The 19,049-nt window shown below is 44.8% G+C and overlaps 1 protein-coding gene across 3 annotated transcripts in view; it reads left to right on the top strand.

Annotated features, from left to right (window-relative positions):
- TMEM184B (transmembrane protein 184B) overlaps positions 1-19,049 on the top strand; it is a 51,350-nt gene that overhangs the window by 14,207 nt on the left and 18,094 nt on the right. For 2 of the 3 annotated variants that reach the window (XM_069967242.1, XM_069967243.1), the window contains exon 3: positions 13,970-14,203. In XM_069967242.1, the coding sequence (XP_069823343.1) occupies positions 13,970-14,203 (234 nt within the window). Of the gene's footprint in view, positions 1-5,963; positions 6,165-13,969; positions 14,204-19,049 lie in introns of those variants that run through there. The other variant, XM_069967244.1, reaches the window with a different exon arrangement.

The raw sequence follows: 19,049 nt of genomic DNA, 5'->3' as shown, positions 1-19,049 counted from the left end.
ACATATGGGGTACCGTTGTACTCAGGAGAACCTGCGTTACAGATTTTGGGGTGACATTTTTTATCCTGTTCCTTGTGAAATTGAGAAATTTCAAACTAAACCAACATATTATTGGAAAAATTCAAGTTTTTCATTTTTACTGGCCAATTTTGAATACTTTCCTCTAATACCTGTGGGGCCAAAATGCTCATCCTACCCCAATATGAATTATTTGAGGGGTGTACTTTCCGAAATGGGGTGACTTTTGGGGGGATTCTATTCTGTAGACATTACAGGGGAGCTGCAAATGCACCTGGTGCTCAGAAACTTCTTCAGAAAAATCTGCAGAGAAAATGCTAATTGGCGCTCCTTCCCTTCTGAGCCCGGCTGTGTGCCCATACAGTGGTTTATGCCCACATATGGGGTACCGTTCTACTCAGGAGACCCTGAGTTACAGATTTTGGGGTGAATTTTCTCTCCTGTTCCTCGTGAAATTGAGAAATTTCCAACTAAAGGAACATATTATTGGAAAAATTCGAGTTTTTCATTTTTACTGTCTACTTTTGAATACTTTCCTCTAATACCTGTGGGGTCAAAATGCTCACCACACCCCAAAATGAATTCTTTGAGGGGTGCACTTTCCAAAATGGGGTGACTTATGGCGAGATTTTACTCTGCTGGCACTACAGGGGCTCTGCAAACACACCTGGCGCTCAGAAACTTCTTCAGCAAAATCTGCATTGAAAAAGCTAATTGGCGCTCCTTCCCTTCTGAGCCCTCCTGTGTGCCCATGCAGTGGTTTATGCTCACATATGAGGTACCGTTGTACTCATGAGAACCTGCGTTACAAATTTTGGGGTACTTTTTTTCTCTTGTTCCTCGTGAAATTGAAAAATTTCAAACTAAAGGAACATATTATTGGAAAAAATTTGAGTTTTTCATTTTTACTGTCTAATTTTGAATACTTTCCTCTAACACCTGTGGAGTCAAATTGCTCATCCTACCCCAAGATGAATTCTTTGAGGGGTGTACTTTCCAAAATGGGGTGACTTATGGTTTTTTTTCTCTCTGCTGACACTACAGGGGCACTGCAAATGCACCTGGCGCTCGGAAACTTCTTCAGCAAAATCTGCAATGGAAAAGCTAATTGGCGCTCCTTCCCTTCTGAGCCCCGCTGTGTGCCCATGCAGTGGTTTACGCCCACATATGGGGTACCGTAGTACTCAAGAGAACATGTGTTACAAATTTTGGGGTGCTTTTTCTCTCATGTTCCTTTTGAAAATGAGAAACTTTAATCTAAATGTATATATTATTGGAAAATTTTAATTTTTCATTTTTTTACAGCCTAATGGTGAATACTTTCCTCCAGCCCCTGTAGGGTTAAAATGCTCATTATACCCCTAGATTAATTCTTTACGGTGTCTAGTTTCCAAAATGGGATCACTTATGGGGGTTTCCAGTATACAAACCTCCTAAATCAACTTAAAATAAGAACTGGTCCCTAAAAAAATCAGTTTTGGAAACTTTCACGAAAATGTGGTAATTTGCTGATACATTTCTAAGCCCCATAACACCCTAAAAAAGTAAAATATGTTTATGAAATGAAGCCAGAATAAAGAGGACATATTGGTAATGTGACTTAGTAACTAATTTATGTAATACAACTTTCTTTTTTTAGAAGCAGAGAATTTCAAAGTTCATAAAATGCTAATTTTTTCAATTTTTCATGATATTTTGATGTTTTTCACAAAAAACACACAAAGTAGTGACCAAATTTTGCCACTAATATAAAGTGCCATATGTGACGAAAAAACAATCTCAGAATCGCTAGCATACGTTAAAGCATCACTGAGCTATAAGCGCATAAAGTGAGACAGGTCAGATTTTGAAAAATGAGCCTGGTCTTTTAGGTGCAAATAGGCTCGGTCTTGAAGGGGTTAAGCAGTAAATGTTGGCTATATGAGGGGCATACCGACTTATCACTTAACAGTAAACCCCTCCTCAATATCTATCTAAATTAGACGTTCAGAGGGTCTAAATTTCACTCCTGCTATTTAAGTCTTGTAAGTTTTTCTGATCAGGTTAGTGACCTTTCCAGCTCGATCTCACCGCCCCAGGATCTGATCACATCCTCTGCTCTAAACATAAATCTCACACATGGAACCAGAATACACTTGTGTATATGTGCAATTACTTGACACTTAAAGGGATTTTTCCTGGGATTCTAAAAGAGTTATCTAACCCTTTAAAATTGATGACCTATCCTCTTCATAGACCATCAGTATAAGACTGATGGGGGCTAACACCTGGCAACCCCCACCTGTCCAGCTGTTCCTGCAGTGGCCAGGTAATGCACTTGAGTGGGGCGGCTCTGTAGTTCCTTGCACAGCCACCACTAAAAGAACAGAAACCCCTGCCAATCTGATATTGAGAGGGTGAACCTATTAATTATGATAGGCCTTCAATATCAGATTGTTGAAAGTCTGACCCCCGAGCCACCCCCAGCTGATTGAAGGGGCCACATCACTTCCATGAGCACCGTGGACTCTTCTTTATTTACCAGACACAGTGCCATACATTATTTAGAGGCTGTGCCTGGTATTATAGCCTATCACACTTGTAAGGGTCTTATTACACAATTAAGGCCTAATCAAAATTGTAAACAAGCGGCAACCTGCTAGATCAGCGTTCATCTACTGAGCCTATTACACTGACCCATAATCGTTAAGCAAGGCCTGCACGGACATTGTTAGCAATGTCCATGCAGCTCTTGCCCAAACACTTAATACTTTACCTGTCCAGGCTCCCAGTCTTCTCCTGGGACGCCACTCTAAAGCTGCAGCGCATGGTGCCAGGACACTTACAGAGAGCAGGAAAAGACTGGTAGCATGGACAGTTAAAGTATTAATTGTTTGGGCAGCGTCGGCTGTGCATGGTTATTAGACATAGCGATGCACAGTCGGGGGCCAATGATTTTAGGTCTGGGCCTAAAGAAATGATCAGCTGATAGTTTCATGGACTGATCTTTGTCTCTATTACACAGAGCAATAATTGTCTGAATCAGGGCAATTCGGGCAACTAATGCTCCATGTAATAGGGCCCTAAGACTCATCTGCACCACCACTGTGAACTGAACGGTGCTGCGCCTGATAAGTAATAAGGAGGCTGCAGCACTTACCCGATCACTGTGGTCCTTTCAGTTAACTGATCAGTAAGGGAGTCAGCCCCCCACTAATCTAAAGCTGATGAGTTTTCCTGAGGATAGATCATCAATTATACAGCCCCCTTGAATCCTGTGACTCCTACTTCCCTTAAAGGAGAAGTTTGGCGAAAATTTTTATTAAAGTATTGTATTGCCCCCAAATAGTTATACAAATCCCCAAAATACACTTATTACCGGAAATGCTTTTAAAGTGCTTTTTTCTCTGCACTTACTATTGCATCAAGGCTTCACTTCCTGGATAACATGGTGATGTCACGACCCGACTCCCAGAGCTGTGCGGGCTGTGGCTGCTGGAGAGGATGATGGCAGAGGGACACTGAGGGACACAGGGTACTGGAGAGACACTGAGCATCCCCCTGCCATCATCCTCTCCAGCGGGTCGTGACATCACAATGTTATCCAGGAAGTGACATCACTATGTTATCCAGGAAGAGAAGCCTTGATGTAGTAGTAAAGGGGAAAAAAGCACTTTTATAAGCATTTCATTTCCTGTAATAAGTGTATATTGGTGATTTGTATAACTTTTGAGGGGCAAGGCAATACTTTAATAAAAATTTTTGCCGGATTCTCATTTAACTGAACAGTGACCTAGACTGCAGACGTCTTCTGTCCTGATAATTTGTGCCTTCTCTCTGTACTTTGTCAGGACGTGTCGGCCTCGTCATTCAGGGTTTCTCCTGGACATCACCTGCCACGTGTCTATGCTGTATATAATATATGTGCAGTGCACACTCCTCTCCGTGCCGTAGCATACGAGGAGACGTAAAGAACCTGCCATCCCTCTTGCGCTTTGTGTTTCTGCTCTAATAATTCTCGTTTGGTTGTTTTGACCCATATTCCGTGAGCGCTGAAAACCCTGATCGGCACGGACACAAGCCGGGCTCTCAGCTTAATCCCCTCATGCTGAGCCTCATTCACTATGTCCACGGCCCCTGTTGTGTTTGCTTATTTTACCGTTTCTATAAAGCAGATGTAGACAGAGCCGTGCTGTGCATCCATTTCTTTACATTGTAGCCCCGAGCCTTGGAAAGGATGAACTTGTGCCGTGCATTAGTGCGGACATATGTGAGAGAATACATTGGATCTTGCATTACAGCAGTATGTCACATATTCTATATAGAAGGTTGTTGTATAGGACACACTGGGCTTTCTAAATGTTTAGAATCTAGTTTTTACTAGGGAGAGGGTCTTGAGCAGCTGCCAGACACCCCTGCTTTCTATTTTTTTTATGGGAAAGTCTACCATCCTTAAATACTTCCAACCCCCCCCATCCCCAACACAGGTACCACAAACCTCTCACTATCCATTGTGTTGGTGGGTTTGGTGGAGTTGCTAAGACCATGTATGTTCTGCGGGTCTGCCACATGCAATACCTATCAGGTGCCTGAATGCAGAAGAGCTCAATGCTGTCAAAGATGGAAGGTAAATTAGGCTTTGTTCACACCGCAGTCATTGCTTTTGTTGCAACAGATCCCATGACAGCGGTGCTGGAAACATCAATTGAAGGACAACAACTGTACCTAATGGACCTCCATCGGGTTGCTTCAGACCGAAATACTGACAAAGAGGGGTTGTTTGCCATTTGGCTCATTTTGGAAAAAAAAGGGGGGGAGGAAGAAGTTGTACTCACCTTTGACCTGCTGCCATTGCACTGTTGCCCAGTTTCCTGCTGATTACTTCCTGGTCTCTTCTTGACACAAGGAAATGCCTGCTTACCCAATGCCTGAGAAGGCATCTCCTGTATGTCATGCAGAAACCAGGAAGCAGTGGATCAGATGAAGGGAGTACAGGACAGAGTCCGACTTTTTTTTTTTTTTTTTTTCCCCCCTAAAGCAGGGCGGGAGTGGACCGCACTGCACCTCGTCCTTTCCTGATCAGTACGGGTCTGAACACTCAAATCCGGACCAATCAAAACTTTTGGCATGTCCCTAATACCAGACACCTACTTTTAAAGTGTACCTGTGGTTTGGAAAAACTTTTGACGTGATATAAAGGGGAAGAAATTCACTCTTCTAGCACTTTAGTGGGCAAAAAAATCTTTGCGTTGTTTGCTTAGAACCAGTTTATCATGTTTTCCTAAAGGGCCAGTCTCATTGTGGTGACATTGTATGAATACAATAAAGTAGCTCCGACTTGAATATCTGAGCAGTGATATGGCAAGACGTGTCACTATTCATGTAAGAGGTGTGGATGAGCGGGGAGAAACAGAACAGACTACCGCAGGGTGGGTGAGTGTGTTTTAGTGGAGTAATAGCTTTTGGTGTTTATTACATCTGTATATTAAGAAAAAAATGGAATCCTATGTGAAAAATCTTGTACTGTTTTACTTAAGGTAAAAATGCATAATTTCTATCTTTTTTTTTAACTTGTGTTCGTTCCCCCGCAGTGAGCCCTTAGCCATGCATTACAATGCAGTGTGAAGTTTGTGGGATTACAGTGGGGGATGTGAGTGCAAAGATAAAAACTACAGATTTAGAATCAGCATCTTTTCACCTACATTACAGTAGATGAAGGAGGCCCCCCATCTACCCTGTTTCCCCCAAAATAAGATATCCCTTGAAAAAAAAGCCCGGGTAGAGGTTTTGTTGAATTGCTAAATATAAGGCCTCCCCCAAAAGTAAGACCTAGCAAAGTTTTTTGTTTGGAAGTATGCCCGCTGAACAGAACACCAGGGCATGCAGCTATGATTATTATTAGCCTGTTGCCGTTGTCACCTACCTCCACCATCCATTGCAGAGGAGCTGCATGCAGGACATGAAGACCGTCACCTGCCACCAACCCCAATGTTCCCTTCCGTGACGTCACTTGTAAATATGCAAGCAAAGCATCAAGAGTCCCGTCGCCTGCCACCATCCCCGTTGTCCCCTGCAGCAAGATGTAGAGCTGTACACAGTCTGCTGTTATCCTATCACCTACCACTATACCGTACGCTGTCCCTGCTGTGCTGTATGAGTGTGCTGTGGTAAGTTCCCCCGGTGGCCAGTAGTCCCCATACAGTACGCTCTGTCCCTGCTGTGTATGTGACATATAGATTCTTCTTCTCGGGAAAAATAAGACATCCCCTGAAAATAAGACCTAGCGCATCTTTGGGAGCAAAAATTAATACAAGACACTGTCTTATTCTTGGGGAAACACAGTATGTGTCTCCATGGTAACAGACTTCAAACAAACAATGTAGTCTGATCCTGTAAAATACGTACCAAATGTTTTAGATGACCCAGTTTTTACCAAACTCTAGTTGGTTGATTAAAGGCATTGTGCGACGGTCAGTATTTCTTTTTCTTTATGTATATATTTATATTTTGTTGCTAGTTCATATAAAACAATAAACATTCTGTGCTCGTCCCGGGAGTGACAGCCCGCTCACTGACTGAGATGGGACAGTTTCGTGGGCAGTAATTGGCTGAGCAGGCTGTCACTCCCAAGACGAGTGGTCTTGGCAGTCAGCGTGGGGACGTTGGGGGGGAGGGTAAGCATAGGATGTTGGTTTTATATGTATCAGCAGTGGTATATAAAAAAAAATGCCAAGAACCAGACTGCAGGGTTTATTTGTAGTCTGTTACCATGGAGACACACAGGTCTGATTAGGAGCTGTAAACACAACAATTGGGAATTTTGTACTTATGACTAGAAAGTTGCTTCAATTGTTTTGGACACATCGGAATAGGTGGTTGGAAAAGTAAGGAGATAGCGCTCCCTCTCATGTATAGTTTTCACCTAATACACAAGAGATTGCTAGTGTCGGCTTTGGTGTTGTGCACTTTGAAGGTGTGATGGCCGGATGTACACAGAGGTCCTTGAATAGCAATATAGATGATCGTTTCATGTAAACCGCTCCTCAGTGATATCACTTTCTGGGAAATCTGCAGTTAACCCTCCCATAGGAGCTCTTATTATGGTGACTGTAACGCTCCTCCCAGGACTGAGGGTTAGTCCCTTTCTGTGTCCACACCCCAAGCATCTGTTCTGTGACTAAAGGCACCTGTGACATGGTAGATCAGGGATGGGGAACCTTCGGTCCTTCTGCTGTTGCAAAACTACAGTTCCCATCATGCCTGGACAGCCAAAGCTTCGCTTTGGCTGTCCAGGCATGATGGGGATTGTAGTTTTACAACAGCTGGAGGGCCGAAGGTTCCCCATTGCTGTGGTAGTAGATAGTAGTATTTTACTTTTGTTACTTTTCACCTTGAGTTAAAGTTTTCATCATTTTTCGTCTACAGTCACTGATCCTTTGTGTATTTTCCATCTGCCTGATGATCAGTTTGACACGACTGCTGTAGATAGTCTACTGTGGGTTCTCTCCTTATGCTGTATACTGATACACATCCAGGTGATGTTCAGACGCTGTATGAGACCAGCAGTTCCATGACCCGGCCGGGTCACAGAACGGTCATTCTCAGAAAAGATCATACCGGCCGGTACTGCGGTAACGGTTGAATGATCTTTAGCGCTGCTGAGTCTTGATGCGGGCGCATCCGTGTGCGTCAGCATCAGAACTCTCCACTGCACACAATGGAGCTTGTGCCCGCAGCCGCTCGCTCCACAGTGTGCACTGACAGAGTTTTCTGCGGCCGCTAGGGATCCCAGCCAGAGTATATACCATGTGTATACACTCCAGCCGGGATTCCCTCAGCCTGCAGCACAACGTAAGTACCGCAGAAATCACAGCAGTTATAACAACGGCCGTGATTGACGCTGAACTTACGTTGTGTGAACATGGCCCCAGTGTGATCAATACCACCCTGTAGAGTCTGCTGTGGGTTCTCTCCTCACGCTGTACACTGATACACATTGCGGCTATGTTCACACATAGTATTTAATCAATCTTTTGGTCAGTCTTTTTTCATCCAAAACCAGGAGTCCATTGAAAACACAGCTGTGCAAATCTTTCCATTATAGTTTTACCCTGTCAGTTCAAATCTTGATATCCGTTTTACTGACAGAAATACTATGTGTGAACATAGCTGCAGTGTGATCCTACCGTATCCTGTAGAGTCTGCTGTGGGTTCTCTGCTCACGCTGTACACTGATACACATCCAGTGTGATCCTACCGTACCCTGTGGGTTCTCTCCTTACTCTGTACACTGATACACATCCAGTGTGATCCTACCGTACCCTGTGGGTTCTCTCCTTACTCTGTACACTGATAGACATCCAGTGTGATCCTACCGTACCCTGTGGGCTCTCTCCTTACTCTGTACACTGATACACATCCAGTGTGATCCTACCGTACCCTGTGGGTTCTCTCCTTACTCTGTACACTGATACACATCCAGTGTGATCCTACCGTACCCTGTGGGTTCTCTCCTTACTCTGTACACTGATAGACATCCAGTGTGATCCTACCGTACCCTGTGGGCTCTCTCCTTACTCTGTACACTGATACACATCCAGTGTGATCCTACCGTACCCTGTGGGTTCTCTCCTTACTCTGTACACTGATACACATCCAGTGGGATCCTACCGTACCCTGTGGGTTCTCTCCTTACTCTGTACACTGATACACATCCAGTGTGATCCTACCGTACCCTGTGGGTTCTCTCCTTACTCTGTACACTGATACACATCCAGTGGGATCCTACCGTACCCTGTGGGTTCTCTCCTTACTCTGTACACTGATACACATCCAGTGGGATCCTACCGTACCCTGTGGGTTCTCTCCTTACTCTGTACACTGATACACATCCAGTGTGATCCTACCGTACCCTGTGGGTTCTCTCCTTATCTGTACACTGATACACATCCAGTGTGATCCTACCGTACCCTGTGGGTTCTCTCCTTATCTGTACACTGATACACATCCAGTGTGATCCTACCGTGCCCTGTGGGTTCTCTCCTTACTCTGTACACTGATACACATTCAGTGTGATCCTACAACACCCTGTGGGTTCTCTCCTTACTCTGTACACTGATACACATCACATTGTAGGGCAGGAATGGGAAACCTTCTGTTCTCCAGCTGTTGCAAAACTACTATTCCCATTATACCTGGACAGCCATATCTTTTGGCTGTCCAGGTATAATGGTAATTGTAGATTTGCAACAGCCAGAAGGCGGCAGGTTCCCCATCCCTGCTGTGGAGTGAATTCTCTCCTCACCCTGTACACTGGTGCATATCCAGTGTGGTCCTTGTGCCTGTGGTCCTTGTTGGTTATTACAAACATTATACGACTGTTGGGGTTTCTACTGTGTTTACTAGCCTATAAGGAAGCACAACCTTAGTGATTTTTCTATGATAAACGAACTCAAACAAGCGCTATGGTGAACATCCTGAAATCGTTCACCCAATTACATGGAGCGATGATTTCTACTTATGATCGTTATTGTGTTCGTCCTGTAGTCACCACTGCGTTCGCCGCTACTGGGAAAGACCGAACGACGTCTTATTACATGTGAGCGATTTGCAAACCACCAACGATACAAATGGGTCCAAATTCTATTAAACTACCAACGATTTCTCGTTGGTCGTTTAATCGTTGTCTGTTATTACACTGAACGACTATCGTTCAAATCCGAACAATTTTTCGAACGATAATCGTTCGGTGTAATACCACCCTTATTCTCTCTCTCCCCCCTCCCTTTCACTTTAACAACTGTGTACACCTCTTCCCCCTGCCTGCAGCAATCACAGGGGCAGAAGCTGTGGTCAGGGTGCGGGCCTATTCTGAAGATCCCATTGACTTAATCCAGAGGAGCTTAAAGGGGTTGTCCGGCGATAAAAAATTATTCACAGAATAACACACATTACAAAGTTATACAACTTTGTAATGTATGTTATGTCTGTGAATGGCCCCCTTCCCCGTGTCCCACCACCCCCACCCGTGTACCCGGAAGTGTGGTGCGCTATACATTACCTGTCACGTGCCGACCACGGTCTCCGATCCTCAGCAGTGACGTCTTCTTCGGGAGGCCGGCGGATCTTCCCGAGTGCCGGCCGCCCTCTGCAGCGTCATCCGAAGCTCAGCCGCGATTGGCTGAGCATAACTGTGCTCAGCCAATCGCGGCTGATGACGCGGCCACGTCATCAGCTGCTCAGCCGCGATCGGCTGAGCACAGTTATGCTCAGCCAATCGCGGCTGAGCTTCGGATGACGCTGCAGAGGGCGGCCGGCACTCGGGAAGATCCGCCGGCCTCCCGAAGAAGACGTCACTGCTGAGGATCGGAGACCGTGGACGACACGAGATGCGGTGAGTATAATGCACCACACTTCCGGGTCTAGCGTGGGTGGGGGGAAACACGGGGAAGGGGGCCATTCACAGACATAACATACATTACAAAGTTGTATAACTTTGTAATGTGTGTTATTCTGTGAATAATACATCGCCGGACAACCCCTTTAAGGCTGCATTCACCCGTTCAGTGATTTTCCCGGTCCGTGATTGTGGTCCGGCAGCTACCTCCGTGATCCGTGCAAAACAGTCCGTTTTGTATCTGTGTCTGTGTTTTTTTCACGGATCTGTCTTACAGCATTTTAAATGACATTGATTACATCACATCCGTGTTTTTCACGGATGTCACATCCGTGTACATCCGTGAAAAACACGGATCTCATTGATTTCTATGGGGAATCCTTTCCGTGCATCCGTTCCGAGTAATGACATGTCCTATTTTTTAACGGAACGGATCACGGATCCGTGAAATCACGGAACATCTGAATAGCCCCATAGAAAGCTATGAGCTGTAAAATTGTCCGTGCACACGGATCCGTGAGCACGGACAACTTCCCGGAACGTGTGAATGCAGCCTTAGAGGGGAACAACGTGCAAACAAGACTTCTTTTTCATGTGGTTTAGTGTCTCCCGTTGAAGTCAATAAATTTTTTTTTTTTTTTAAAGGGGAACTCCAGATAAGAAAAACCTTGTTTTCTATTAAAAGTTACATAGATTTGTCTATACAATGTATTACTGTATTACTGTATCTGTACAGTTCTGCCACACTGGTAGCTGATAGAAATCCAGGAAGTGAAAAAAATGCCCCCTGTGCCAATTCACATTGTCTCCTGCTCCTGCTGCTCTCCCCCCTTAGGAGACAAATCTTCCATGCATCTGTCTCACATTGTGTGTGTTTGCTGAGCACAGGTTGATGATGCAGACAGGTGGCAGTGCGTGATGTCCCAGGAGGCTTGGCTGGATAACCCAATCCCCTGAGTGATTCACCATCTCTGACCGGCCAGAAGCAGCTGCTGCACTAACTTTACTGATTGTAATGGGTGGGGCTGTGATGATCACATGAGGGAAAGCATTGCATTCTGGTTAATGCTAAACCAGGAAGAAGAGAAACACAAAACAGAGCAAACCCCCCCCCCCCCCCCCCCCCCCCCCCAAACAAATGGATTTTTGGGATGGACAGTTAAGTAATGCGTTATGCTTCTGCAGAATTTTAATTTTTTTTTAACCTCTACCCGGAGTTCCTCTTTAAGTGAAACAGATATTTTTTGACCACACTAAACGTCAGCGCTGAATCTGCTGTGTGGATCATGGCGTACATCTAGACCTATCCATTGGGCTCCATATACCCAATGGAAGCCAAAGCAGTACCCATTGAGCTGGAATTTGTTGGCTTATCTTTCTTTCAACTACAAGTGTATAGGAAATCCCAGCAGATAATTCTTCCCCGTATCCCCTCCGGCGTCCATACATTTGTGTCAGATCTATGCTGATTTATACAGTAAGCCGCCTGTGCACGTGTCCTGCCGACTGCGTCTGCCATATCTCATCTTTACAACGTGACCATATAGACGTCTGCCGATGCCTTGTTTTTCTCCCAGGATAAGACGCCTCCTTTCCCCTTTAACAATCCCACAATCCTTCTCTGCTCCCATTAGAAGCCGGAGATAAATCTCTGGGCGGATTAATTAATAGCACATAGGATTCCTCCGCTGAGATTCCTGTTGTATTAATCGCTGAAGAGTCACTGACCTTTCTAGACCATTGATTATTCCTCTCTCCAAATGGTATTGTAGTAATCTCCTCTCCAGCCGCGGCTTTATCTCCACCACTTCCCTGCACATAACCTTTATGAGGCTATAAATACCCATCCTCCTCCATGCAATAGGGACAGATGTGATTTACATAGCGCCCGTGCCAGGCTCCGCTAGAACACAGAATGGGATTAGGCAAACAAATATGGAGATACATTTGTGACAGAGACTTTAATGGTACCTGATGTCTCTTCCATATCGCAGCCAGGACTGCGCTCACCCCGTCCGCCGTGATCAGGGTATTACGTACAGTGCACAGGCGGCTGCTCCTCTATACTGACCATACACCGCATATTAGCATACATCAGGTTAATAACGCCTCTATGGACATGTCGGTATAATGTCGGGAAGAGCTTTTATAGAGGACCCATGAGAGAGATTCATTTTGGTCATTTTCCTCTATCTGTCCTATTGACGTAAAAAGAGAGAGATTTGAGCGATTGAGATTTAACCATTTCGCTGCCATGACAGTTTTCACTTTTTTTCCCCCCCTATTAGTAGACAAACTACATTGTAGCTGAACATTGAATTCTGTGAATATCTTATTGTCGTAAAAAGTTGTTTCTTTGACATCAACTGGTTACAGAAAGTTATATAAATTTGTAATTTACTTCTATCTAAAAAATCTCAAGTCTTCCCATACCTATCAGCTGCTGTATGTCCTGCAGGAAGTGGAGTATTTTTTTTCAGTCTGACACAGTGTTCTCTGGTGCCACCTCTGTCCATGTCAGGAACTGTCCAGAACAAGGTTTTCTATGGGGATTTGCTACTGCTCTGGACAGTTCCTGACATGGACAGAGGTGGCAGCAGAGAGCACTGTGTCAGACTGGAAAGAATAGACTGCTTCCTTCAGGACATACAGCAGCTGATAAGTACTGAAAGATTATTGAGATTATCAAATAGAAGTAATTTACAGATCTGTATAACTTTCTATAACACTAGTGGATTTAAAATATTTTTTTTTCCGCCACAGTATCCCTTTAAATGCCGCTCATTGTATTTAGTTATCAAGGCTTGCATGCCAGTTTTATGGGGATTGGGGGGGATGTTTTGCTTTGCTCAAAAATTTGCAACTTTGGTATATAAAGGGCTATTTTCAGGTGTTAAATGTGTTAAAACTCCGCTCAGTAGGTAATGTACAAACCACACAGCAAAAAATATGCAGAAGTTTATGATATTGTGCAGTAATGTGATACATGTGCGGCATATAGAAGAGGGTGCAGACCTGTGAGATACTACATGAGTAACTCTACTCCTCCCTGTAGTGGATTTACCTGTATGTGCTCTGTGCATATTTGTAGCGGCGTGTCATGGTCCATGTGTCATCCATTACTAGTATCTTGATCGATCTTTTAGGATGTTGTCATCGAAGAACAATCCACGACATCCGGAAAAGGTTGGTGAGAGTATTGATTGTACCAGGGAGGCATTGGTGAGAATGACACTGCCTGGATACGGTTCTGCTGGTCACATGCTATATTGTGGGCTTATGTCACCTGCCATATGTAGTCTGTACAGGCGGAGGTTCCTGATCACTGAATGAATATAGTGTTTGCGGAGTATATTCGCTGTACGTAACTGGGAACCAATGTTTACACTGCCACATCCTGAGATCACCCACCTGTGAGTCACAGGTCACAAGCAGCCGGCATCCATTGCACTCTAGTCTGCCGTGACCAATCCTCAGTGCTATCCTCATATAATAGTCTGTGAGAAGAAAGTATGCTGTGCATTGGGAACATATGACTGTAGACAATACATATATTTTTTTTTCCTTCTCTTACAGGGCACAATGACAATGTCCAGCTTAGGCGATCTCTCTCCGGAGGGGGCAGGCATGATCACAGGTCTGCCCGCTGCTACTATCCCTGGTACAGAAGCCCCTGTGAGTCCCAACCTCTCCAGGACGCCAGAGGAAGAGCCCTTCACCTTGGAGCAGCCCATGTTCCTTATGACCACCACAGCTCAGGCCATCTCGGGGTTCTTTGTCTGGACTGCGTTGCTGATCACCTGCCACCAGGTAAATGCTTTAGTCTTTATGGACGTTCTAAAGAGCCTTAATCTACAGCACCTTTATTGTGCTGGAGACCATGATCTTCGCTGTATAAGCCAGTTCACATGGAGCAAAAGCGGTGGAATTTCAACGCTGAATCCACTCTAAAAATTCTGCCCATAAAATTGCTGCAGAAATGGAAATTCCGCTCTGCAGTTCTACATATCCATTCTTTCTGTGAGAAGAATGGACATGTTCATTCTTCCGCTGGAGGAATCCTATAGACATCAATGGGGTTTTTGATTTTCCTGATTTTTCAGCGTGGAATGCACACAAAATTTCCGTGTGGAATTGTCAAAAAAAAAAAATTCAGAAGACAACTTTGCAACACACTGTGTCTCCCTCCCACATTTCCGCGCACAATATGCAAGAATTCCGCAAGAGTTGATTCCATATAGAACCCTTTCTTAGCTAATTCCGCCGCTTTTGCTCCATGTGAACTGGCCCTTACACTTTGATTGCCACAGTCAAGAGTGACCACAGCGTTCTGATAGGGGGCTCCACGCCTCCATCCAGTCACTTGGGTTTTCCTGGTGATGAGATTGTTGCTTGGGGAATCCTTGTGCAGACGTCTTTGGGAACCTAGAAGGGTCTCCAGGGCTGTGTGCACACTCAGTTTGTTCATAGGTCGCTTAATGGTGCCCTAACAGCCTGTGTCATATGGTGACCTCATAGCACCGGAATGGAGTATGCTATACAAGAGTATGCTAATATGATAATTGTTTTAAGTGATTATTTTAAAGTTTTAACACTTATTACATTGTTTATCACATTAACATTTATAAAAAAAAAAAAAAAAAACTTGCACAAATTATCGGCTAATCGGCCTCTGTAAAAGTGACAGGAGCTGGAAAATGTCCCTTGGCTGATCGCATCTTTTGCATTACACTGCGGCTGAATATATCACTATCTTGTTATATATTGTGCTGCCTCCTCCTTGGTTTCTAGTTGTAACATTGTTTTCTGCAACCGAAAACGGGGAGTCAGCTTTAAAGCGTACCAGTCATTAGAAAAAAGAGACATAGATCAACAGAGACATATGTCAAAAATTTTGATCGGTCGGGGTCTGAGTGCTCAGATGGTGACCAATCAGAAAAACGAGTCGGGAGAAGTCTTCACTTAGCGCGTTCACTCCTGGCACCGTGTCATGTGACAAGGGCTTGTAAGTAATGTAAGTCTATGCAGCCGTTTTGCTCTCCCAGACAGAAAGCAGCGAGAGGAGCGCACTGCAGCGCTGTCATATTCTCGCTTTTTCTCTTAGTTGCAATCTGAACACTCAAACTGATCAAAACTTTTGACTTGACTTTTTAATTACTGATACGCTTTAATCACTACAACATGCAAATGAATACTGTCCATCAGATCTGGCACTGATGTGGGTCTGGCATGGTAGACCTGGTCCGTCCAGAAACCCCACAACTAGAAGTGACATGGGGTGAGATATGGTTAGCAAAGAGGTAACTGTTGGCTAATAATGGCCTCAATTTATGCAAATAAAATACTGTTACTGTTATAGCGCCACCTAATGGTGACTTTTTGCACTTTTTTTTATTTTTTTATTTAGGAAATTGTAAATTGAATTACATTAGAAAACATAAAAGATTGTCCAGACTACTGCCCTATTCTGTCCTATAGAGCAAAAAGAAACAAGTAATTCACCAGAAACCACTGAAAAAGAGACAGATTGTTTCACCATAGAAGGCAATGCTTATATAAATATGTTTTCAGGAGGATACAAAATGCTTCTGATAAACATAAAGCACAAACCCCCAACCTTACCACATTCTCATATACAATTGTATATAACAAACACATTTGCCACATATCCAGTCAACCATAATAAATGGAAGAATTTATTTAAAGGGTTAATTTAAATGTAAACATAAATAATAATAAATATATATATATATTCTATTTCTGCGCTGCAAATGATATGTAAATGACTTGGTATTTTATATCTACCCCAAAACAAGTCTGCGTCATTGAAAGAATACATAAATGGTAATAAATACTAATAGACTATAAAATAATAATAGACACAATATTTATACAGCTAATAAGAAATAATACAAAAGGCAGAAATTAAAATATTTCATTACTAAAGCTCAAACAGCTCTTGTCATTAAAGGGGTACTCCAGCGTGGGGGCACTTTTTCCCGGGGAGGAGAGTAGACGTCTTTTCCCTCGGCCACCTCCTCCCCAGTTCCAGCGGTGGGTCCCGCACCGCGGCGCTCCGGTTCCGGGCCGCTTCCTGGTGTATGACGCGGGCCCGAGACGTGACGTCTCAGGTCCGCTCAGCCACTCAGTGAAGGAGGTGGGATCCATTTCAAGTTCGCTCAGATCCCGCCTCCTTCACTGAGTGGCTGAGCGGACCTGAGACGTCACGTCTCTGGCCCGCATCAGACACCCGAAAGCTGCCGGGCACTGGAGCGCCACGATGCAGGACCCGCTGCTGGAACCGAGGAGGTGAGTGGACATCTTTTCCCTCGGGCACCTCCTCCCCGGTCCCAGCGAAAGAGTGCCCCCACACTGGAGTACCCTTTTAAGGGGTTAATATATTGGGGGGGGGGGGGGAGCAGGGTCATGCGAGAAATCATTTATAACTTGTGATCTGTCCTTTAACAACTTGGTAAAGCTCTGGAGCAGTATCCTGTGCTGTGGATACACCGCCCTGCTCTGGCACTCCTACTCCGCTCATCCATACAATATGGCGCTTGCGGTCTTGTATTCGTGGCATCATCCAGTTTGGGAGTCTCTTATCTTGTCTTGTTTTACAGAACTGTAAACACCTTTTAATTCCTCTCGGTCTTTAGACAGGTGCGTCTTTGTATCATATGACACGGCTCCCTCCTTAGCAACATAATAAGCACCCGGCAACAGAAGACAGGTGCATTGGGGCGGTGACGCGCTTTAACCCTTTAACTGCTCGGCCCTAAATCTCATTCTGTTAAAGGAAGATGTAACTGCATGGAAGGTAGCCCTGCTCCAGAAGGAAGACAGCTTACTATTTGACGCCACCTATTGGAGGCAACGTCCCTGTAAGTCAGTGCCTGACCTCTTTAAGAGTCTTGTAACATGAGGGGTTTACTTGCAGGGACGTTAATTCCAATAGGTGGCAGCATTTTTCCCAGGTCATTGCGTCACCTGTATCCACCTGCGTCTCCTCCTTACACCAGTCTAATAACATGAAGGCATAGCTGAATATTTGTCAGATGCCTGGCACAGCACCTCTAGTTAGTCAAGAGAATATGGTTTTAGGAACCTGAAAGAAAGTCACAGACAGCCCGATCTGTGCAGTGGTTAAAGGTGGCCATCCCCAATAAATGAGAAAATCTGAAGCATTTCCGTCCTGTATGAATATATGCTTAAAGGGGTTATCCAGGATTAGAAAAAGCACAGCTACTGCCCTACAAAAGATAGCGCCACTCCTTCCCTCAGGTTGTGTAGTATCGAAATCCAACTTCATTCATGTCAGTAGAACTGAGCTGCAAAACCCACATCCAAACTGAGGACAGGGGTGGTATCTGTATCTAAAGACCCTATTACATGGGCCGATCTGGAAGAGCAAGCGAGCACTGACCTGTCAGATCAGCGATTTGCATGCTGCTCATTCCCCACTCGCTGCCAGCGCTATTACACGCACCAACAGCGAGTGGGGAAGAGGGGTCAGCGGGGAGCTGCAGGAGGGCCTTAGGAGAGCTCTTTCTCCTGTTACGCGGAGTGATGGCCAGCAGACCGTTGCTATCGTTCTAAATTTTTTTCAATATGTTGAAAGATAAGGATCAGCTGACATACACTATGTCTGCTGATCCTTGTAAATTTTTTCAACATGTTAAAAGACAACGATAGCAACGGTCTGCTGGCCATAATGGCTGATAATCGGCCAAATATAGGTTATAATCGCTTGGTGCAATAGGGCCTTAAGCCTGGACAACCTCTTTAATCAGGGAGGTCAAACCCAAATACATAATGGGCCAAGTGCAGCACAATATCAAAAGTTTTTAAGGGCCGGATAACCTCCTTAACCCCCTTCCCCCACACCTGCCATTAAAGGAGAAGTCCAGCGAAAATTTTTATTAAAGTATTGTATTGCCCCCCAAAAGTTATGCAAATCCCCAATATACCCATTATTACAGGAAATGCTTATAAAGTGCTATTTCCCTGCACTGCATCAAGGCTTCACTTCCTGGATAACATGGTGATGTCACTTCCTGGATAAAATTATGTCACGACCCGACTCCCAGAGCTGTGCGGGCTATGGCTGCTGGAGAGGATGATGGCAGAGGAAGGCTCGGTGTCCCTCCAGTGCCCTGTGTCCCTCAGTGTCCCCCTGCCATCATCCTCTCCAGCAGCCACAGCCTGCACAGCTCTGGGAGCCGGGTCATGACATCATTTTATCCAGGAAGTGACATCACCATGTTATCCAGGAAGTGAAGCCTTGATGCAGTAGTAAGTACATGGAAATAGCACTTTATAGGCATTTCCCATAATAAGTGTATATTGGTGATTTGTATAACTTTTGGGGGGCATTACAATACTTTAAAGAAGCAGTTCACTTTTTTCTTTTTTTTTGGGCCCCCCTGGTAGTGGCAGGTTTACTTACAGAAGATGATCGGTGTCCCGCGGTGCCGTACAAATCCGGCACGTGCTCTCTTCCGCCAGCGCTGTGACTCCTCTTCTCGGCCTTGTAATTTGAACGCCGGAAGTCACGCGCTTCCATAGAGAATGCATGGAAGCGAGTGACTTCCGGCGTATAATGACAGGACAGAGCAGAGGACTGACAGCAGCCGGCGGAAGTGAGCGCGCGCCGGAT

The sequence above is a fragment of the Dendropsophus ebraccatus genome, chromosome 4, assembly GCF_027789765.1.
Source record: "Dendropsophus ebraccatus isolate aDenEbr1 chromosome 4, aDenEbr1.pat, whole genome shotgun sequence".
NCBI lineage: Eukaryota > Metazoa > Chordata > Amphibia > Anura > Hylidae > Dendropsophus > Dendropsophus ebraccatus.
This window is presented reverse-complemented; position numbering and strand designations above follow the sequence as displayed.